This window comes from Salvelinus alpinus, chromosome 5 (genome assembly GCF_045679555.1).
Source record: "Salvelinus alpinus chromosome 5, SLU_Salpinus.1, whole genome shotgun sequence".
In the NCBI taxonomy this organism is placed as follows: Eukaryota; Metazoa; Chordata; class Actinopteri; order Salmoniformes; family Salmonidae; genus Salvelinus; species Salvelinus alpinus.
In genome coordinates this window covers 36,188,560-36,213,308 of record NC_092090.1, presented here as the reverse complement: position 1 = coordinate 36,213,308, position 24,749 = coordinate 36,188,560, and the positions used below count along the sequence as shown (strand labels likewise).

Here is a 24,749-nt window from a genome sequence, read left to right as displayed (position 1 = left end):
ACAACGTGTGGGCCTAATATAGTGTTTCACTAATCCTAGTAAAAATTCCCTGTCTTAGGTCAGTCAGGATCACCACTTTATTTAAGAATGTGAAATGTCAGAATAATAGTAGAGAGAATGATTTATTTATTTCATCACATTCCCAGTGGGTCAGAAGTTTACATACACTCAATTAGTAGCATTGCCTTTAAATTGTTTAACTTGGGTCAAACGTGACCCAAACGTGAATTTTGGCCCATTCCTCCTGACAGAGCTGGTGTAACTGAGTCAGGTTTGTAGGCCTCCTTGCTCGCACACGCTTTTTCAGTTCTGTCCACAAATGTTCTATAGGATTGAGGTCAGGGCTTTGTGATGGCCACTCCAATACCTTGACTTTGATGATCTTCAGCCATTTTGCCACAACTTTGGTAGTATAATTGGGGCCATTGTCCATTTGGAAGACCCATTTGCGACCAAGCTTTAACTTCCTGACTGATGTCTTGAGATGTTGCTTCAATATATCCACATAATTTCCCTCCCCCATGATGCCATCTATTTTGTTAAGTGCACCAGTCCCTCCTACTGCAAAGCACCTCCACAACATGATGCTGCCACCCCCTTGCTTCATGGTTGGGATGGTGTTCTTCAGCTTGCAAGCCTCCCCCCTTTTCCTCCAAAAATAACAATGGTCATTATGGCCAAACAGTTCTGTTTTTGTTTCAACAGACCAGAGGACATTTCTCCAAAAAGTACGATCTTTGTCCACATGTGCAGTTGCAAACTGTAGTCTGGCTTTTTTATGGCGGTTTTGGAGCAGTGGCTTCTTCCTTGTTGAGCGGCCTTTCAGGTTATGTCGATATAGGACTCGTTTTACTATGGATATAGATACTTTTGTACCCGTTTCCTCCAGCATCGTCACAAGGACCTTTGCTGTTGTTCTGGGATTGATTTGCAGTTTTCGCACCAAAATACGTTCATCTCTAGAAGACAGAACGCGTCTCCTTCCTGAGCGGTATGATGGCTGCGTGGTTCCATGGTGTTTATACTTGCGTACTATTGTTTGTACAGATGAATGTGGTACATTCAGGCATTTGGAAATTGCTCCCAAGGATGAACCAGTCCTGTGGAGGTCTACAATTTTCTTTCTGAGGTCTTGGCTGATTCCTTTTGATTTTCTCATGATGTCAAGCAAAGAGGCACTGAGTTTGAAGGTAGGCCTTGAAATGCATCCACAGGTACACCTCCAATTGACTCAAATGATGTCAATTAGCCTGTCAGACGCTTCTAAAGCCATGACATAATTTTCTGGAATTTTCCAAGCTGTTTAAAGGCACAGTCAACTTAGTGTATGTAAACTTCTGACCCACTGGAATTGTGATGCTGTGAATTATAAGTGAAATAATCTGTCTGGAAACAATTGTTGGAAAAATGTATTTTTTCATGCACAAAGTAGATGTCCTAACTGTCTTCCCAAAACCATAGTTAGTTAACAAGAAATTTGTGGAGTGGTTGAAAACGAGATTTAATGACTCCATCCTAGGTGTATGTAAACTTCTGACTTCAACTGTACATATCCCAACCAGAAGCCATGGATTACAGGCAACATCCGCACCGAGCTAAAGGCTAGAGCTAGCGCTTCCAAGGAGTGGGACACTAATCCGGGCGCTTATAAGAAATCCTGCTATGCCCTCAGACGAACCATCAAACACGCAAAAAGTGAACACAGGACTAAGATTGAATCCTACTACACCGGCTCTGACGCTCGTCGGACGTGGTAGGGCTTTCAAACTATTACGGATTACAAAGGGAAACCCAGCCACGAGCTGCCCAGTGACTCGAGCCCACCAGACAGGCTAAATGCCTTTTATGCTCTCTTCAAGCCAAGTAACACTGAAGCATGCATGAGAGCACCAGCTGTACACACCTCCAAGCTGTGTAAGGGCTATTTGACCAAGAAGGGGAGTGATGGAGTACTTTATCAGATGACCTGGCCTCCACAATCACCCGATCTCAACCCAATTGAGATGGTTTGGGATGAGTTGGACTGCAGGAAAAGCAACGAACAAGTACTCAGCATATGTGGGAACTCCTTCAAGACTGTTGGAAAAGCATTCCAGGCTAAACTGGTTGAGAGAACGCCAAGCGTGTGCAAAGCTGTCATCAAGGCAAAGGGTGGCTACTTTGAAGAATCTAAAATATATTTTGATTTGTTTAACACTTTTTTTTTTTAATACTACATGATTCCATATGTGTTATTTCATAGTTTTGATTTCTTCACTACTATTCTACGATGTAGAAAATAGTAAAAATAAAGAAAACCCTTTAATCAGTAGGTGTGTCCAAACTTTTTACTGGTACTGTATGTGTTATGGCTTAACATCATCTTTAATGGAATCTTCTCCAATATAGTCCAGGTAGAGTCGTGAATACCCTGGGGCAGCTGTCTAGGCCACTTACAGTACCTTTTTCTATTTTCACTAATGACCTGCCACTGGCACCGAGTAAACCCTGTGTGTCCGTGTATGCTGATGACTGAACATTATACACATCAGATACCACAGCAAGTGAAATCATTGCAACACTTAACAAAGAGCTGCAGACAGTTTTAGAATGGGTGGCAAGTAATACGCTAGTCATCAATATTTAAAAAAACTCAAAGCATTGTATTTGGGACAAATCATTGACTAAACCCTAAACCTCAACTATATCTTGTAAAGAATAATGGGGAAATTGAGCAACTTGAAGAGACTAAACTGCTTGGTGTAACCCTGGATTGTAAACTGTCATGGTCAAAACATATTCATGCAATGGTAGCTAAGATGGGGAGAGGTCTGTCTGTAATAAAGAGCTGCTCTGCTTTCTTGACATTGCTATCAACAAAACAAGTCCTACAGGCCCTAGTTTTATCGCACCTGGACTACTGCCCAGTCAGAGTCAAGTTCCACATAGAGGGAAATAGGCAACTTACAGTTGGCCCGGAACAGAGCAGCACGGCTGGCCCTTTCGTGTTCACGGAGAGCTAACATCAATGACATGCATGTCGATCTCTCCTGGCTCAAAGTAGTGGAGAGATTGACTGCATCACTACTTGTCTTTGTGGGAGGTATTGACAAGTTGAAAGCACAGAGCTATCTGTTTAAACGACTAGCACATAGCTCAGACACCCATACATACCCCACAAGACATGGAAACAAGGGTCTCTTCACAGTATCCAAGTCCAGAACAGACTCTGGGAAACAAACAGTACTACATAGAGTAATAACTACATGGAACTCTATTCCACATCAAGTAACTCAAGCAAGTAGTAAAATCGGATAAAAAAAACTGATAAAACTAACACACGCACTGCACTCTACACAAGTACACTGTAACGTTGTAATTTTGTTGTATTGTGGTATTAGACATTTTGTATTGTAGATACAGTTGAAGTCGGAAGTTCACATAAACCTTAGCCAAATACATTTAAACTCAGTTTCACAATTCCTGATATTTAATCCTAGTAAAAATGCCCTGTTTTAGGTCAGTTAGGATCACCACTTTATTTTTAGAATGTGAAATGTCAGAATAATAGTAGAGAACAATTTATTTCAGATTTAATTTCTTTCATCACATTCCCAGTGGGTCAGAAGTTTACATACACTCAATTAGTCGTTGGTGGCATTGCATTTAAATTGTTTAACTTGGGTCAAACGTTTTGGGTAGCCTTCCACAAGCTTCCCACAATAAGTTGGGTGAATTTTGTCCCATTCCTCCTGACAGAGCTGGTGTAACTGAGTCAGGTTTGTAGGCCTCCTTGCTCGCACACGCTTTTCAGTTCTGCCCACACATTTTCTATAGGATTGAGGTCAGGGCTTTGTTATGGCCACCCCCAATACCTTGACTTTGTTGTTCTTAAGCCATTTTGCCACAACTTTGGAAGTATGCTTGGTGTCATTGTCCATTTGGAAGACCCATTTGCGACCAAGCTTTAACTTCCTGACTGATGTCTTGAGATGTTGCTTCAATATATTCACAATTTTCCTGCCTCATGATGCCATCTATTTTGTGAAGTGCACCAGTCCCTCCTGCAGGAAAGCACCCCCACAACATGATGCTGCCACCCCTGTGCTTCACGGGTTGGGATGGTGTTCTTCAGCATGCAAGCCGCCCCCCTTTTCCTCCAAACATAACAATGGTCATTATGGCCAAAATGTTCTATTATTTTTGTTTCATCAGACCAGAGGACATTTCTCCAAAAAGTGCGATCTTTGTCCCCATGTGCAGTTGCAAACTGTAGTCTGGCTTTAAAAAAAAAATTTTTTAATTAAATGGGGGTTTTGGAGCAGTGGCTTCTTCCTTACTGAGCGGTCTTTCAGGTTATGTCGATATGGTACTTGTTTTACTGTGGATATAGATACTTTTGTACCCGTTTCCTCCAGCATCTTCACAAGGTCCTTTGCTGTTGTTCTGGGATTGATTTGCACTTTTCGCACCCAAGTACGTTCATCTCTAGGAGACAGAACGCATCTCCTTCCTGAGCGGTATGATGGCTGCGTGGTCCCATGGTGTTTATACTTGCGTACTATTGTTTGTACAGATGAATGTGGTACCTTCAGGCATTTGGAAATTGCTCCCAAGGATGAACCAGTCCTGTGGAGGTCTACAATTTTTTTTCTGAGGTCTTGGCTGATTCCTTTTGATTTTCTCATGATGTCAAGCAAAGAGGCACTGAGTTTGAAGGTAGGCCTTGAAATGCATCCACAGGTACACCTCCAATTGACTCAAATGATGTCAATTAGCCTTTCAGACGCTTCTAAAGCCATGACATCATTTTCTGGAATTTTCCAAGCTGTTTAACTTCTTATGGCTGCAATCCCGTTAAAGGGATAATATGACAACAGCCAGTGAAAGTGCAGGGCGCCAAATTCAAACAGAAATCTCATAATTAAATTTCCTCAAACATACATGTATCTTATACCATTTTAAAGGTAATCTTGTTGTTAATCCCACCAAAGTATCCGATTTCAAATAGGCTTTACAGCGAAAGCACCACAAACGATTATGTTAGGTCACCGCAAAATCACAGAAAAACACAGCCAATTTTCCAGCCAGACAGGAGTCACAAAAAGCAGAAATAGAGATAAAATGAATCACTAACCTTTGATGATCTTCATCAGATGACACGTTACACAATACATATATGTTTTGTTCGATAAAGTTAATATTTATATCCAAAAACCTCAGTTTACATTGGCGCCATGTTCAGAAATGCCTCCAAAATATCCTGAGAAGTTGCAGAGAGCCACGTCAAATAACATAAATACTCATCATAGAATTAAAGATATACTTGTTCTTAATGCAACCGCTGTGTCAGATTTCAAAAGCATTACGGCAAAAGCACTATATTCAATAATCTGAGAACAGCGTTCAGCCACAAAAGGAAGCCATACAGTTACCCGCCAAATTGTGCAGTCAACAAAACTCATAAAAAGCATTATAAATCTTCACCTACCTTTGCTGATCTTCGTCGGAATGCACTCCCAGGACTCACACTCCCACAAGAAATGTTCGTTTTGTTCGGTAATGTCCATCATTTATTTCCAAATAGCTATTTTTGTTAGCGTGTTTGGTAAACAAATCCAAAGTCAGAAAGCGCAGTTCACTAAAATCTGACGAAATGTCAAAAAGTTCCGTAAGTCAGTAGAAACATGTCAAGCGATGTATTGAATCAATCTTTAGAATGTTTTTAACATAAATCTTCAGTAACGTTCCAACCAGAGAATTACATTGACTTCAGATATGCAATGGAACAGAGCTCCCTCTCATGTGAACACGCATAGTCAGAGCATGGCCAGGTCATGGTAGACCTGACTATTTCCTGTCTCCTTCGGCCCCACTTCACAGTAGAGGCATCAGACAAGGTTCTACAGACTGTTGACATCTAGTGGAAGCCGTAGGATGTGCAAAGTCATCCATATCCCACGGTTTGTTCAATTGGGGCTGTGTTGAAAATCTACGAACCTCAGAATTCCCACCTCCTGTTTGGATTTTTTCTCTGGTTTTTTGCTGCCATATGAGTTCTGTTATACTCACAGACATCATTCAAACAGTTTTAGAAACTTCAGAGTGTTTTCTATCCAATATGAATAATAGTGGTAGAGTAGTTGTGTAATAATGTGCTGTATGATGTACTGTTTTTTTGTGATGTAATTGCTTTAATCTTGTTTGGATCCCATTGGCTCACGGCAAAAACTTGACCTTATTCAAACAATTTGTTTTGTTGTTGTCTGTTTTAGTCAATTACAAAACTACATTTAAGAAAAGTACAACATGTCTAAAGATTACTTTTAAATATTGCCTGCTCTCTAGTGTTCTCACTACTTAGAAAAAGTACTCACTACTTCCCTCAAGCCCCTTTTAATGACGGTGCTAGCAGCCACTAGTGCTAGCTACTACTGTAGCTAGCTACCGACCGAAACATTAAGCTAGCCAAGACCAACACCACAAACAAATAGACTATACAGCTACAAGTAGTGAGTGGAATTACAACCAGACTGTAGTTAACAAGTTAAACGTCTTACCTGTGATTAAATATTTTCTACACACATAGCTACGTGTAGCCTACTTGGACACCGCGTACCTACATTTCCCACACCGAATAGCCTGAAGCCACAGTGCTCTTCTCGCAGGCTCTATTTTTGACCTGGCTACATGTACATTGAACAAAACAGCAGCTTTTCAGCATGTTTTGTTATTCATGTATTACAAAAAATAAATTAAAATAGATGACGAAGTTGCCTCTCTTACAATGGGGGTCAATAGAAAATAATGTGGTCGAGGGGAATTCCTTATTATTACGTGAATACCAACTGGGGTCATTACAAAATACAAATACTAGTCTGGTTAAGGATCACATAAAAATCTCTAGGCATTGTTCTTAGCCCCTGGCTAGCTAAACCACAGGCTAGTCTGGCCCTGGGCTAGGCTTAGCCTGTGTTCACACAAGCATTTGTTAACCCAGGGCTAAGCGTGAGCCCCGGGCTAAGGATTCACACTTGTATTCCAAAGCCCTGGGCTAACGGTCAAACAACATGCGACCAACATTATATCTATGACATGCGACCAATGTTATAAGCAATAAGACATTTATTAGCACATTATTTCCTCTTGCTTCTAGTCTATCATTTGATTTCCAACAGTGATGGTTTGTATAAACCTTGCTGTCTGCCTGTCTAACCTCGGAAACAATGTTTTAATTTTGAAATTCGATCTTGCCCCTGTAGGTCTACACAGAGAATGCTGTGCATGAACAAAAATCAATATAACTTTTCTGATCCAGGCCAAATTATGCAACAATATTATTATCATGGATATATCAAATTAAATGTCAATACAAAACCTATAAAAAGGCGAAGACAATTGAGCTTATGCTGCCCTTCCAGCTGTAGAGTTTGTAGCTTTAGTTGGCTAAGTGAGAAGGCATTAGCCAGCCTGCATAGCAACCATTTTTTTAGGCATAGCAACCAAGTATTTATTTATTTATTTTTTCCCTCAGATGGAAGGTTGAAATAGTATGAATTTACTAAATGATGTGCAGAATGCATTAGAGGCATCATCACAAGAATATGTAAATTAAGTGACAGTGCAGCGTTTGTGATTAGACAGTGAGCATTCCAGGCGTTGTTCTTGACCCTGTTTCACACTGGCTATTTTGGCACTGTGTTTTCTGGGGCTAGCCCCGAAAGGTCGATGCTAACCCTGCTCCGGAACAGGGCCAGCTACAGTTGGCCTGGGCTAAGGTTGGTGCTAGCCCACTTTAGAATGTGCAAGTATAAACACTCACACTGGGGCTAAAATCTCCCTAAGCCCAGGGCTAAAATCTCACCTTCTACAAACTTGAGAAGTCTATTCAGAAACAATAGAACCAAAGCTCTAATAAGAAATGACTGCTGTGCATATTTATGGCAGAAAAATATACAACTAGGTAGCCGTTGTGGAAAGTTATTTGAGTTTCAATTTTTGTTTTAACATTTACATAGTCCATGGTATCTCAGTTTTAAAAACATTATGGCAATTGTTAGAGAAGGTGAGGCTGATAGTGCAGAGACAGCAGTTGTGCTGAATCATTCTGCCAGCCTGACCCAGATAGAAACAGTGTCAAGGGATGCTCTCCATCTCAACAGCACTGTAGTGGCTTCCTGGAATTAACTGCTAATGCCTGTCTGGAGACCGGGAAAGTATATGTATGTATGTATGTATGTATGTATGCATGTACCTCTCTCTCACTCACACACACACACACACACACACACGTTTTGTCTAATCTCTGAGGAAGCTTCCTGTAAGTTTACTACTTCCTGCAGACTTGCCACTTTTGAAGTAGAAACTATCTACAAATGGATTCCACTTTGCATTCTGTCAATACAAGACAAATGCAGCTTAGGATGAAGTTCACAGATCAAGCCCATGGTGGATGGGGACCCTTGGCAGTGTGGTGAATGATAAGTGGAGTCCTGCTGGTCAGCTGGTAGACCATGATGGGTGCTGCCATTACTAAGCCATACAAGAGACCAGACACATGTTTCATACAATAATAGCTCTTTAAAGGGACCAACTGTACTGTTCCAGAGTCGTGGACTGAATTTCACTGATAAGCCTTATGCAAGATAAGAAAGGGTCAAAAGGATGGATAAGAAAAGGCGGGCTATACACATGTGGAAGATTTGACACAGAAATTATGATGTAGTGACGTGGGCTGAAGAGGGCTCGAGGGGGATCTAACCTGAGGTGTCATCCCATGACAGAGGTACAGGATGGGGACGTTGTCGGTGTCCGGCCCCTGGTCCAGACACAGGTCACTCTTCAGAGAGTTCTTCAGCTGAGGGAGGAAATGATCACAAAGGGAGTCATAATTTGATATGTCACTCAATCGGCTAGTTCAGGGAGAGGTTAGCTGTGTGACAGAGAATCGATGAGACCTTGAAATGATTCAAATATTCCTGCTATCACAGCTCCCTATTCAATCAAACCAGAGAGCAGGTTTCCAGTATAACTTCAAAACAACACATGGAGGGAACACTTTTCTATTCTTTGCAGAACAACATGACATAGAACATAAATGGGACTTGTAATCCAAACATGAAGCCTTGTGTTTGCACAGTTATTTCAATATATAGCAGTATTTATTTTACAGATCTAGTCAACAGGTTTGTGTGAGGACAGGGGAGGTACTCTGGAGACAGGGATTGGTGGCTGGGCGGATTAAGATGTGTTTGCCTCGCTCTCCGTGAGGACAGGATTAGGTACGGATATGACATTACAAGGACACAGCCAGAGACTGTGCCTGTCAACTCCCCACTGGCACAGGATATGTCTCATTCTGTCAGCTGATCATTAAAACGCCAGGCAGCACCTGGGATACTCTTCAGGGACTGAACATGATGGAATAAAGTCTGACAGACAACATCTAACCATTTCACTCAGGTTCCATGAAATGAAAAAACTATAACGTGCAAGGTTCATGCATGAGTGAATAAAACCTGGGGCTGCTTGTCAGTGTGGGGTGTAGCATGACATTTGACCTCAAATGCTGTGCTGAACAAAGTCTGCATTCTAGATAATGAATTCTCTGACAAAAATGATTGACAAGTTCATAAAATGCACCTAGCAAATGCAGAGTAATGAGGACATTCTATTTTTGAACCCACTTACTACTTGAATTAATTTTAATAAGGCTGACCTATTTTCCTCTCTGCATCTTACTACCTTTCATAATAATATGGAAATACAGAGAAAGAAACCAACCATGAAATGAAGACCGTACTCCAATGAGACTGCTTTTTGGGTGTGTCACTGTAGATTCAGGCATATTGCACTGATGCACTGTGGCCACACAGAAATAAAGCTGTTAGTGTTGAACATGAATTGCTAATATAAATACTGTCAGCGTGCCCTCATGGCCCGAATACAAATTCAGAAACATTTGTCTAGCATTGCTGAGAATTCCATTTGGCCACACAGGCAGATCTCTGTGAGAGGAGGTGACATAAACCAAGCTCTGCTCACCAGCCCCACCACTGCACAACAATATGTGCATACTCAATAGTATAACCTTTGGGTGGTGGAACATTCTTGATACACACAGGAAACTATTGAGTGTCAAAAATCCAGCAGCGTTGCAGTTCTTGACACAAACCGGTGAACCTGGCACCTACTACCATACCCCGTTCAAAGGCACTTAAATATTTTGTCTTGCCCATTCATCCTCTGAATGGCATGCATACACAATCAATCTCAAGGCTTAAAAATCCTTCTTTTACCTTTCTCATCCTGTTCATCTGCACTGATTGAAGTGGATTTAACAAGTGACATCAATAAGGGATCATAGCTTTCGCCTGGATTCACCTGGTCAGTCTATGTCATGGAAAGAGCAGGTGTTCTTAATGTTTTGTATACTCAGTGTATGTGCATACTATACAATGGTTTGTCTCTTACTGTATGTGTGTGAAAACAATAGACTCTACTCAATGTGCATACACAATGGACAGATTCCTCTGAGTAGACTGGAAAAATAAAGCTTTAGCACTTGGGCAGGTTTGTGTACTGTATAATCTCCAGCAAGTCTTCTGTCTTCTCCCGGAGTCTGAGTTCCTGCACCTTTTCCACATCATGCCCACATTGCCCAAGCTTAAGCGTGCCAACCCTGGCAGTGCACACAAAGACTGAGGCTATGGTAGGCATGTCCACGTGTTTTAGAGCCAAGCTGCCGCAGAAATGCATCTCTCTGTGAAATGAAAGTATTCCTAACTGCAGTCATCCAAACCGTAACTCAATGGATTATGATTATTTGTTCAGGCATGGACCGCATGGTTTATTCTGTGGAGGCTTTACTTGACATAGCATTTCCATTTTTTGCAGAGGGCATGTTGCTTACCACTCCATACGCAATGGTGTCTGTGTACATCCTCATCTCTGGGTAGATGTTGACCAGGTACCACCGAAAAGTCTTACACTGGAGCCTCTTCCTAAGGGCCTTCCTCTCAGAGATATCTCCAATGTCTATTCCTGAGTCCTACACACACACACACACACACACACACAACACAGAGATAAACAGTTTGACCGTGATTGCTGTAAAGATACAAATGCATAAAGATATCATGCATAGAAAAGGGTATATGTGCCAAGCTCTTAGGTGGAAAAAGGAATCAGATTCCCAGTTTCCCTGATTTCAGAGAGGCAATGTGACATAACTCCTGCGAGCCTTTCATGTTCCTTGTATAAAGAACCGCAGGACTAAGTGACTGACATCATTTAACATCATCTGCCATTTCCTCTGAGTCCTCACGCTGCAACAGCCACGCTCTGGCCCAGCCTTCCTTCTGCAGCAAGCTGCCGCTCCTGTCCACTCTACCCCAATTATCTTAATTGCTGCCTCGCTGACAAACTTAAAAGCTGAAGCAGACCTGATAGATCCAACATCAACTGCAATTGAAGCAACTTGCATCCTTCTGAGATACAATAAACAGACTAACGAGAGTCTAATAGACAAAACAGCAACAGCTCTGACTTGAAATGGAATAGGTTTCTAATACGTTTGGACATAATAAATTCATGAGGCTAATCCTGAGGCCAAATTTCCCTCCAAGCTTGTTGAGTAGAATAGCAGAACCTAGTGTATCGATATCAATTTAGAGATTTGCCTGCTGATGCTCATCTATTTGCCCATCTATTTGAAAGGAGTTTTTACATAATTGTGAGTATTGAGTGCAAACAGGAAAACTATTAAGCATCTAATCAACTCAGCCTTTGTTCAAAGAAACACCAGGCATCCCTGCTAATGTATTACAACATCTACATATATATAAAACATATATACAAATATATATACACACACAGTTGAAATTGGAAGTCTACATACACCTAGGTGGTAGTCATTAAAACTTGTTTTTCAACCACTCTACAATTGTCTTGTTAACAAACTATAGTTTTGGCAAGTCGGTTAGGACATCTAAGTAATTTTTCACAGACAGATTATTTCACTTATAATTCACTGTATCACAATTCCAGTGGATCAGAAGTTTACATACACTAAGTTGACTGTGCCTTTAAACAGCTTGGAAAATTCCAGAAAATGAAGTCATGGCTTTAGAATCTTCTGATAGGCTAATTGACATAATTTGAGTCAATTGGAGGTGTACCTGTGGATGTATTTCAAGGCCTACTTTCAAACTCAGTGCCTCTTTTCTTGACATCATGGGAAAATCAAAAGAAATCAGCCAAGACCTCAGAAATAAAATTGTAGACCTCCACAAGTCTGGTTCAACCTTGGGAGCAATTTCCAAATGCCTGAAGGTACCACGTTCATCTGTACAAACAATAGTACGCAAGTACAAACACCATGGGACCACACAGCAGTCATACCGCTCAGGAAGGAGACGTGTTCTGTCTCCTAGAGAAGAACGTATTTTGGTGCGAAACGTGCAAATCAATCCCAGAACAGCAGCAAAGGACCTTGTGAAGATGCTGGAGGAAACGGGTACAAAAGTATCTATATCCACAGTAAAACGAGTCCTATATCGATATAACCTGAAAGGCCACTCAGCAAGGAAGAAGCCACTGCTCTAAAACTGCCATAGAAAAAGCCAGACTACGGTTTGCAACTGCACATGGGGACAAAGATCATACTTTTTGGAGAAATGTCCTCTGGTCTGATGATACACAAATATAACTGTTTGGCCATAATGACCATTGTTGGAGGAAAAAGGGGGAGGCTTGCAAGCCGAAGAACACCATCCCAACCATGAAGCAAGGGGGTGGCAGCATCATGTTGTGGAGGTGCTTTGCTGCAGGACGGACTGGTGCACTTCACAAAATAGATGGCATCATGAGGCAGAAAAATATGTGAATATATTGAAGCAACATCTCAAGACATCAGTCAGGAAGTTAAAGCTTGGTCGCAAATGGGTCTTTCAAATGGACAATGACCCCAAGCATACTTCCAAAGTTGTGGCAAAATGGCTTAAGGACAACAAAGTCAAGGTATTGGAGTGGCCATCACAAAGCCCTGACCTCAATCTTATAGAGAATGTGTGGGCAGAACTGAAAAAGCATGTGAGAGCAAGGAGGCCTACAAACCTGACTGTTACACCAGCTCTGTCATGAGGAATGGGTCAAAATTCAACTTATTGTGGGAAGCTTGTGGAAGGCTACCCAAAACGTTTGACCCAAGTAATTAAACAATTTAAAGGCAATGCTACTAATTGAGTGTATGTAAACTTCTGACCCACTGGGAATGTGATGAAAGAAATAAAATCTGAAATAAATCACTCTCTCTACTATTATTCTGACATTTCACATTCTCAAAATAAAAGTGGTGATCCTAACTGACCTAAAACAGGGAATTTTTACTAGGATTAAATGTCAGCAATTGTGAAAAACTGAGTTTAAATGTATTTGGCTAAGGTGTATGTTAACTTCCGACTTCAACTGTATATATCCACACAAAATGCCATATCAAATTGGGACCTACAAAAATAACTTCAGTAACAGTTCTCTTCACAATACAGGTGTAGGATCTTAATTTGAGCCAGTTTGCTACAGCAGAAAAAGAATCCTGCTGCAACAGAACATTTTAATTATGTGGATTATAATTAATGCACTTTTTTTTTTTAGGGGTTGACACATTTTTTCATAAGGGAAAATTAAGTCTGATATTTCAAAGTGGAATTTACAAACTTCAGAAGCCTTTTTAAACCTCAAATACTCTACAAATTTCAAATGTCCTGCATTGTAGGAACGTTCTCCTGCAACAGGGTGATCAAATTAAGATCCTAAACCTGTACACTAACGTATTACACTATACATCACTCTTTATTTACAAATCCCCACTAGCGAGACAATATTCCCACCCTGACCACTTGCCCACCCTCTATTAGACATGGTTCAGTAGACCTGGTCCAGTTAGCAGCTGACAAACTCTCACCTCCTGAGGGATGTTCCAGGCCATATAGACATGGCTCTTAAACTCGTCCATCCAGACCTCCGCAACCCTCAGGGCGTTCCGTCTCACGTGAGACGTCAGGTCCTCAGTGTAGGGCTTGTGGGCACGCTCTATATGGGCGATACGGGCACAGGGCAGGACTTCCACACTGCCCCCACACTGCCACACCTGGTATTACACATAAAAAGACAGAGCAAAACTTGGTTAATTATGTTGCCGGGCAGGAAAAGACCCAGGGCAGATCTAGAGCTCCAGAGGGTGCTCCAGTAGAAAGACTCAGATCAGAAGCCTCTTACTCTGAGGCTGACAGGGCTACATGAGCTCCACCTCTCTACTTGATCCAAAAAGCCTGTCAAATGCAGCCAGGAAGAGGAGAACCTGGAGACTCCTTGGTCCAGATAACACCTCACAGTACTGAGGTTGCCAGAAGCCTCATCAAAACGGAGCACCATGGCTTCACTGACATCTGACATGCTGTGTCTGACTTAGTGGTCTAACAGTTTTAATTGCTGATATGTGATGACATTTGGAGTCCCAGTGCCTTATGCTTAATGCCATGATTAATGGCTGCTAGGAGTGCGAGAGAGAGAGAGACAGCAAGAGCGAGAGAGAGAGGGGAAGAGGAAGCGAGCGAGAGAGAGTGTGCGCGAATGAGAAAAAGGGAGAGGGAGAATTCAGTATGTCAGTAACAACATTCCTACAATATGGCCTTATCTCCTGTTCTTTCTTAGACGTAGTGTAATGCTGTGATTCACTGTTGTGATAAAACTGTCTGCTCTTTGTCCCCTGTGGCTCTGCGTATCTGTGCTTCGCCTGCTTTTATCTCTCTGCTCTGGCCCTGAAGAGCTCATAGCCTCTCGTCTCCTCTCGACTCCCTCCACGGCACAGCACTAACCGACATCTAACCGGGCTTCAACGGGCTAGCATTCCATCCTGGGAATTCCTGCACACTGACATTCATTCCACATCTCCTCTTATCAGGTCCTATGTGCAAAAATGTACTTCAAAGCTCTGATGTAGTTCCAGAGTTCTGACAGATTTTCTGGAAAGTTAATGCTCATTCCATAATGTTATCATTTCCTACATTGCTGCCCACAGCACTGCATGAACTGGCATGGAGAGTAGATCGGCACCCGCTGTCTGCAAGGAGTTTACCTTCCTCTGTCTACTTATAGCACTCAGGGACAGCCACAGAAATCTCTAAGTCGTCTATCAGGGGATACGAAACAGGACACATACATACATACATACATACATACACACAGACAGACCCAGAAAGAGAAACAAGTGCACACAGAACAACACACAGTTACAGACCACAACAGTCAGACTACAGTGTTATAGGAGTGATACAGCTCAATGACGCAAGTCATGTAATTGATGATGTCTGTGACTGCTGTGCTGTGATCTACTTCCAAAGATGAGGCACTCTGTCTCTTTCTCTCACAGAGGCGTTCAGTCTTGCTTTCCAGAGTCACCTCCTCGCCTCTGTTTGCTGTGCTCATTTCTCCATGGCAAACAAACAAACTGGCAATGTCAACACCCACAGTCCCATTGCCCCATCTGTAGATTCTACTAAACAAACTGAAGGTGCAAAACAGGAATCTGTGAAAAAAGTCACGTACATGTATGTCGATCTTTTCCCCTGACCTGAGTGAACTGGTGTTAATACACTACAGACAGAACAGACAGAAATCTTCATCACTCTTTGATTGGAGAGGTGCAGTAAAGGTCCTCAAGAACATCAAACTGCTCTCATCATCATTATCATCCTCTGATCTTCTCAGCCCTTATGGCATTGTGCAGAGTATGGACACGCCAGATACAGACAGATGACCTCAGTGAACCTTCTTCAGGAAAACCATTTCACAACCCACTCATTCTCTCTCCTACATGTCATGACTGCATTTCATGTTACAGGAGCTGTGTATACACAGAGGATGTGTTATGACAGTTTTCCAGCCATTGGCTTATTGTGTCAACATTGTGAATAGGGTGTTGAACGGAGCACCTCACAACATACAGCGTACAATTGGCTTTGGAATCTATGGAATATTTCCTGCCTACAATAACTAATATAGTAAAACAGTCTCAAAGCCTATGGAGCGTAACAATTTTTTTTACCTGATGTTCAGTAAATTACTTCTGTGTGACACATAGGCTACATTAATATTCATTCTGTGCAGTATGTGTTGATTTACCTAAATGTGCAGGTGTTGTTAAAGAATATGTATGCAAAGCCATACATTCTCAATAGGGTTGAATGGCGGGAACCCGGTTACCGGTGAATTATAATAAATAATTAATGTGAACAGCATGAAATGGAACAGTTAAATTATATGCAATGTCTAAACCTGGTTTCTCTACGGCCTCTGCATGGTAAGTCAACACTCAGACAGATCTACACACATTGTGAGATGCGCTATCATTTCATCATAACTTTTTTTCTTATGACAGGAAGGCCTACATTTGCTGCCGCATAGTCTATGCTACAGCAATATAAAGACTGAATGCACGTCTAATTTACACATCTTCACCTGGCTTCAAATCTCCTCCAAAATACAGTAGCTAATTCTGATATATATATATCCACAGTGCATTTGGAAAGTATTCAGACCCTTTGACTATTTACACATTTTGTTTAAGACAGCCTTATTCTAAAATTGATTAAACACGTTTTCCTCATTAATCTACACACAATAATAACGACAGTGAAAACAGGTTTTTAGAATTTTTTTGCAAAGTAATAATAAAAACTTCATAAATACCTAATTTACATAAGTATTCAGACCCTTTGCTATGAGACTTGAAATTGAGCTCATGTGCATCCTGTTTCCATTGATCATCCTTGAGATGTTTCTACAACTTGATTAGAGTCCACCTGTGGTAAATTCAATTGATTGGACATGATTTGGAAAGGCACACACCTGTCTGTATAAGGTCCCCCAGTTGAAAAACCAAGGCATGAGGTCGAAGGAATTGTCCGTAAAGCTCCGAGACAGGATTGTGTCGAGGCACAGATCTGGGAAAGGCACCAAAAAATGTCTGCAGCATTGAAAGTCCCCAAGAACACAGTGGCCTCCATCCTTTTTAAATGGAAGAAGTTTGGAACCACCAAGACTCTTCCTAGAGCTGGCCACCTGGCCAAACTGAGCAATTGGGGGAGAAGGGCCTTGGTCAGGGAGGGGACCAAGAACCCGATGGTCACTCTGACAGAGCTCCAGAATATCTCTGTGGAGTTAGGAGAACCTTCGAAAAGGACAACCATCTCCGCAGCACTCCACCAATCAGGTCTTTATGGAAGAATGGCCAGACGGAAGCCACATGACAGCCCGCTTGGAGTTTGCCAAAAGGGACCTAAAGAATCTCAGACCATGAGAAACAAGATTCTCTGGTCTGATGAAACCAAGATTAAACTCTTTGGCCTGAATACCAAGTGTCACATCTGGAGGAAACTTGGCACCATCCCTAGGGTGAAGCATGGTGGTGGTAGCATTATGCTGTGGGGATGTTTTTCAGCGGCAGGGACTGGGAGACTAGTCAGGATCAAGGGAAAGATGAATGGAGTCAAAGTACAGAGAGATCCTTGATGAAAACCTGCTCCAGAGCGAAGGTTCAGCTTCCAACAGGACAACAACCCTAAGCACACAGCCAAGACAACACAGGAGTGGCTTCAGGACAAGTCTCTGAATGTCCTCGATTGGCCCAGCCAGAGCCTGGACTTGAACATCTCTGAAGAGACCTGAAAATAGCTGTGCAGTAACACTCCCCATCCAACCTCACAGAGCTTGAAAGGATCTGCAGAGAAGAATAGGAGAAACTCCCCAAATACAGGTGTGCCAAGCTTGTAGCGTCATACCCAAAAAGACTCGAGGCTGTAATCGCTGCTTCAACGAAGTACTGAGTAAAGCGTCTGAATACTTATGGAAATGTGATATTTCAGTTGATTTTTTTTTAAATTAGCAAACATTTCAAAAAATCTATTTTTGCTTTGTCATTATGGAGTATTGTGTGTAGATTGATGAGGATTTTAAAACAAAACGTTGAAAATGTCAAGGGGTCTGAATACTTTTCGAAGATGTCATAGCCTACATCTTCAGGTAATACATTCAATGCAGTATTAGCCTTATACTTAGCTAATTAATGATGGGTTATGCATAATAAGCTTCTAACTTATAGCGTCCGTCTCTTGCGCGATACACACGTACCTGTGCTCGCTGGTCTCTCCTTAAAAAACGCTCCTTAGCTCTTGGAGTTCCATGCAGGAAAATCTAGACTAGAATAGTTTGCTGGATTAGCTATTCTTATACCAATAGACTATTCAAAGAGGGACAGAAGCTCTTGTTTGCTGAATGTTAAATATAGCAGCCAGAAGAGTGAACGTGATATGGCGGTAGGTTATAGCAGTTATTTATTCAGACTCAATCATTCAATCTTCGTGAAGAGAAGTGAAAGCCTTCTGCATCTAATTCTGTCAATAGAATGATGGACAACAAAACTTATTTCATTTAACTGTTAAAAGCGAGGAAGGAATGAAGCAAAAATAGAGAGAAAGAGGAGGTAGACGAATAACATTAAGGGGAAATATTATGGAAGGTATATATGTGCCAGCCTAGTAATTTGAAAAATAGGCCCCATTATATTTCAAAATGATTTAGCCTATACTTGTAACTTTGTAGGCCGCATGTGCTGCACCAGAATTGGATGTTCTCTCCTTGCTTTTCATGGTTTGAACGAGGTCAGTATAATAGTCTACAGTATAATACAAAACAGTAATACAGTTCGCAATCAAAAGGATTAGCCTACTGGAGCTAGTTTCATTTATTTACCCAAGAGAGCATATAGCTAGCTACATATGGGCTTTTATGTTATGTTTTCTGTCGTGAGTAATGTGCAGTAGCTTACATTACCGTTTAAAAGTTTGGGGTCACTTAGAAATGTCCTTGTTTTTGAAAGAAAAGCACATTTGTTGTCCATTTAAATAACATAAAATTGATCAGAAACAGTGTAGATATTGTTATGGTTGTAAATGACTACTGTAGCTGGAAACAGCTGATTTTTTAATGGAATATCTACATAGACATAGAGGCCCATTATCAGCAACCATCACTCCCGTGTTCCAATGGCACATTGTGTTAGCTTATCCAAGTTTATCATTTTAAAAGGGTAATTGATCATTAGAAAACCCTTTTGCAATTATGTTAGCGCAGCTGAAAACTGTTGTTCTGATTAAAGAAGCAATAAAACTGTCCTTCTTTAGATAAGTTGAGTATCTGGAGCATCAGCATTTGTGGGTTTGATTACAGGCTCAAAATGGCCAGAAACAAAGACCTTTCTTCTGAAACTCGTCAGTCTATTCTTGTTCTGAGAAATGATGGCTATTCCATGCGAGAAATTGCAAAGAAACTGAACGGCACAATCATTTGGCCTTTTTTGGGCATGTGCTCATTAAATGTCTTTAATGTAGGGCTCATAAAATTTATTTAAATGGCTCAGGCTTGAATTTTCGATCAAAGCTCCAAATCCAGACATAGGCCAATTTATATACTTTATAATGCTTTTGAATGACACTCCCGGTTTTGGCTGGAAATTCCAGGTTACCCGGGTGAAAAATGATTTATGCTCAGGACGGAACATTTGTAAAATACCGGGAAAATATTAAACCCTAATTCTCACCATCTAGCACAACAAAGTACATTTCTGCTTTAATTACCAAATTAAATTTGAGGGATTATCTTTCAGAAATATAATTTAGATTTGGCCGCCGTCTACAGCTGGGTTTTTCATCAGAAAGGACAGAAACACGTTGTGCCCTCTAGCTCCTCTATTTCCATTCCCTAGCAACACATTCTGCAAGCTAAAGCAGCGCACAGGGGACGATTACGTTAAAACTCTGACACATACAATAAATAAATGAACACCATTCATTGTAAATGCCATTCACATGACATTTCATGATCCTTGTATATTTTCTTCCAGTGACAGAATGTGAACATGGTGCAGCTGTCATCCTGATACACCCAGGACATCCCCCTACAGATTACGCCCAAGCCTGGACCAGAGAAGTCCCCTGCGCTGTGCAGCAGTGTTGGCCTTGTGTGTGAGTATCTCTGTGAATGTCCCTTAGCGCTGTTCTGCTGTCAGCCTAAGTGTGTGCAAGCAGGTGGTCTGCAGGCAGGACCAATATGCTGCACCAGGCCGACCCTGCTGGAGCTCAGTGCGCTTGCTGATCTGGGATCAGTTCCAGGGCATCTATGGGCTCCAGTCCTGCAGCTCTCAATTCACTGCATCACCTTCTGTCAGACCAATGCCTCCCATCAGTCCACACATCCAGGACAGACGAGGGCTGCAGGCTACGCCACATTAACCCTCCATCCAAGGACCAGGGGTCACTTCCTATAGGACTCAGTCCAGATACAGACCCCAGCCATTAAAACAGCATGGGGTTCAAGCAGCACATCTGGAGGCACAGATTTCCTTTGTCTCTCTTTTTAGAGGTAGAGTTAACTGAAATTATTCATCAACTGTTTGTACATAGCAGTATGCAGGACACTGATGTATTATGTAGGTGATAAAAATTACCAACATTTTCAGCAGAAAGCAATCAGCGGGGCCATTATCAAGCCCCAAATCCTAAAAGCATGTAATGTTTTGGAGGAAAATGACTTATGGGACTAATCTCCTTCTCTTTCCTAAAGAGTGACTGATGATTACATCTCTGTCATTACCGAGGATGGATATTTCCCCACTTTAGCATCACATCTCTCTCTCTCTCTCTCCCTCCTGTAATCTACAGAGTACAGCTGGAGGAAGACTGTTTGTCCCGTCTCTGGGTGTTATTGTTGGAGTTGATTGCTGTTTTAGTGGCGGTATATGTACAGTGAGTATAGCAGGGTTATTATTAGACCTCCCTGGGGAAGTCGGGCCCATCTGCTCATTGTACTGCTGAGATCACACCGACTCTGGCTCGGAGACAGAGCTGAGGCAGGGGAATGGACCGTCACTCACACATACAGGGAATATACTTGACTGGCGGTATGCTCGACAGTCTGGAAATATGACGTAAGATTAACACAGATAAATATAACTGGCACAACCCAAAGCACTCTTTGAAGTGTATAAAAGGTGTTGATTTAAATCTGACATATTTTTCTTTGCTAGGAAATAAGGGGGCCTTTAAAGACTGAAATATATATATTTTTTAATGAGTTTGGGGTGGTATAACTCCTCCTAGTCCTCTTACTATACATTGTTAATGTGTTCTAATTACAGACCGCACAAAGCTTTGAGCCAGAGGACACTTTACATAAAAAGTAGAGGGAGGCCAAACTCTAAAAGGTAGGGCTGCCAAAAACAGTGTGGATTATTATCGCTGTTAATTCTCCAGGATCAGAGCCATTACCTAAATGAACGATTCCCTGTGCCTGCTGGATGTGGCGTTATTACTCACCCTGACCCCCAGCTCCACGTTCTCGCCCCCATACACCTCCATCCCCTCGTCAAGCAGGCCAATCTCCTCAAAGTACAGCCTGTCCACCACGAAGCAGCCAATCAGAGAAGGGCTCCTACACCATCACACATGGAGTAGATACAAAATGTATTTACATGTGTTAGTCAACCTACTGGATACTTTGCTGAACTAAAAAAAGAATAACTTGGAGGCATGAACAAATTAAATCAATCAATGTATATTTCAATGTGTTATATCCTGTTTTTGTCCTACAAGAGGAAATAAGTGTTTTTACGCTTTCATGTGTCATCCTTTCGGTATCTTGTACTTAAATACTGTATTTTTTCATTTGTACAAACTGTTTTACCCCAAATAAAATGTATATATATATATCTATCAATCAAAAGAATATTGTGTTCGCATGACTTACAGTATATTCTAATACACCTGGATACTTAATTGGCATGTATACTATATGTATACATTTGCCTTGTAAATCAGAAAACACAGCTGTTATGAAACAACGCAACCATCACATTCTGCCTGCATACAAAAGAGCTGAAAGAAAATATATTCATAAGTCCCCATATTTCTACCTACCTAATTGGAGCACTGTTGTTGGCCTGGTGCCACCAGGACTTGGGTGGGTTGAGGTAGCGGCACCACAGCTCCCAGTCGAAGCCCTGAGCAGACAGTGGGTACTCTTCAATCTCAAACGTGTCGTATTTGATGTTATCAAACGACGGCGAGATTATGCGTGTTCTGTCCTCCTGAATTCTCATGAGAACAGGCTCAGCCCTTCAAACACATAGTAGAATGCAATTAAGTTTTAGTACATGAGAAGCTCAATTACCTACCCTACACATGTAAATGAGGACCATGTGCAATAAATAAAAACTCCGCAATTAGCTTTCTGTAACAACCCCTAAAAAAGATCCAGGGTCCATTGTAACTAAGGGTCAAAAATAAATAAATAATTTGTATTATCCTACTAGCACTGACTTTGCTGATAACTACTTTATTGAGGAAAAATGTATTTGCGATGACTGTAATATGTGGTTGTCTCACCCAGCTAGCTTAAGATGAATGCACTAATTATAAGTCGCTCTGGATAAGAGCGTCTGCTAAATGACTAAAATGTATATGTAAAAATTAAGCCACTGAGAAAACAGAAATGTGAGAATAGAGCATAGATGTGTTAATGATTCATACTACTCCAAATGAGCACAAAAAACAATGCAAACAGTATACAATAGTTGTGCAATCATGCTCAGTAAAGGCTTGGATTAGCCACACATCGATAGTTACAAGTAGAGACAGGGTGGCAGGTAGCCTAGCGGTTAGAGCATTGGACCAGTAAACGAAAGGTTGCTGGTTCGAATACCTGAGCCAAGAAAGTGAACAATCTGTTGATGTGCCCTTGAGCAAGGCACTTAACCCTAGTTTGCTCCAGGGATGCTGTACTACTATGGCTGGCCCTGTAAAACAACAAATTTCACTGCACCTATCTAGTGTGTGACACTAAAAAAAAGATTAGTTTGTAGAAGCTGAGTTGGAAAATGAATCTATTGTATTCTGAACAAACCATGTGCGTAGGCGCTCCTGCCAAGTATTCAGACAAACAATGAATCAGCCTGTAGCAAGTGCACATCTAGGTAACAGCATTACTGAGGGATGCTATTTGTGCTATGTAGGTTTAATACCGAATCAGCACAGATTAAAAACAGAAATATTTTGGATGCTGTTCAAACCGCCCTGACAGATTTGGGTCAGGCTGTTGAAACCACAATTCGACGGTATGAGAACTCTGTCAGAGCAATGATCGTTGTACCCCAGGGAAGTATGTGTAGGGCCTACAGTAGGCCTCACACACTTCCTGCCACACTGTCATCATAGACAACATGTCATGCCACCACACTGGCAACTCTTAGCTATACCTCAGGAGGCAAAAGTCAAATGAAATGCCTGCTCTTCAACCGATCACTGCCCGCACCCGCCTGCCCGACTAGCATCACTACTCTGGACGGTTCCAACGTAGAATATGTGGACAACTATAAATACCTAGGTGTCTGGCTAGACTGTAAACTCTCCTTCCAGACTCACATTAAGCATCTCCAATCCAGAATTAAATCTAGAATCAGCTTCCTATTTCCCAACAAAGCCTCTTTCACACATGCTGCCAAACATACCCTCATAAAACTGACTATCCTACCGATCCTTGACTTCGGCGATGTCATTTACAAAATAGCCTCCAACACTCTACTCAGCAAATTGGATGCAGTCTATCACAGTGCCATCCGTTTTGTCACCAAAGCCCCTTATACTACCCACCACTGCGACCTGTATGCTCTCGTTGGCTGGTCCTCGTTACATATTCGTCGCCAAACCCACTGGCTCCAGGTCAGTGGGTTTGGTCTATAAGTCTTTGCTAGGTAAAGCTCTGCCTTATCTCAGCTCACTGGTCACCATAGCAACACCCACCCGTAGCACACGCTCCAGCAGGTATATTTCACTGGTCATCCCCAAAACCAAATACCTGCTTTGGCCGCCTTTCCTTACAGTTCTCTGCTGCCAATGACTGGAACGAATTGCAAAAAAAATAAAAATAATAATAAATCAAATAAATCACTGAAGTTGGAGACATATCTCCCTCACTAACTTTACGCGTCAGATGTCAGAGCAGCTCACCGATCGCTGCAGCTGTACACAGCCCATCTGTAAATAGCCCAACCAACCAACTACCTACCTCATCCCCAGATTTGTTTTTCTGCTCTTTTGCACACCAGTATTTCTACTTGCACATCCTAATCTGCACATACATCACTCCAGTGTAAATTGCTAAATTGTAAATACTTCGCCACTGTTGGCCTATTTATTGCCTTACTTCATTTGCACACACTGTATACAGATTTTTCTATTGTGTTATTGACTGTACGATTGTTTATCCCATGTGTAACTCTGTTGTTTTTGTCGCACTGCTTTGTCTTGGCCAGGTCGCAGTTGTAAATGAGAACTTTTTCTCAACTGGCCTACCTGGTTAAATATATATATTTTTTTAAGTCTTCGATCAAATGTGGCTTTGAGCATGGCCATAGAGTGCTGTAGCTGAGAACCCATATGCCTCACAAATCAGTGTAAGGAAGTGTGTTAATGAACTTCTTATGGCTGAAGGGGCAGTATTGAGTAGCTTGGATGAAAGGTGCCCATATCAAAACGGCCTGCTCCTCAGTCATAGTTCCTAATATTTGCATATTATTATTATTATTGGATAGAACACTCTAAAGTTTCTAAAACTGTTTGAATTATGTCTGTGAGATTAACAGAACTCATATTGGCAGG

At 41.6% G+C, this 24,749-nt stretch overlaps 1 protein-coding gene across 2 annotated transcripts in view; it reads right to left on the bottom strand.

The window, feature by feature from the left end:
* The window catches only part of LOC139576128 (polypeptide N-acetylgalactosaminyltransferase 18-like), an 85,285-nt gene that overhangs the window by 9,385 nt on the left and 51,151 nt on the right, over positions 1 to 24,749 (bottom strand). The window contains exons 5-9 of one of the 2 annotated variants that reach the window (XM_071401833.1): positions 22,011 to 22,208; positions 21,411 to 21,525; positions 13,943 to 14,128; positions 10,892 to 11,029; positions 8,741 to 8,836 (exon numbers count right to left, since the gene is read on the bottom strand). In XM_071401833.1, coding sequence (XP_071257934.1) covers positions 8,741 to 8,836; positions 10,892 to 11,029; positions 13,943 to 14,128; positions 21,411 to 21,525; positions 22,011 to 22,208 — 733 coding nt within the window. The remainder of the gene's footprint in view (positions 1 to 8,740; positions 8,837 to 10,891; positions 11,030 to 13,942; positions 14,129 to 21,410; positions 21,526 to 22,010; positions 22,209 to 24,749) is intronic. The other variant, XM_071401834.1, reaches the window with a different exon arrangement.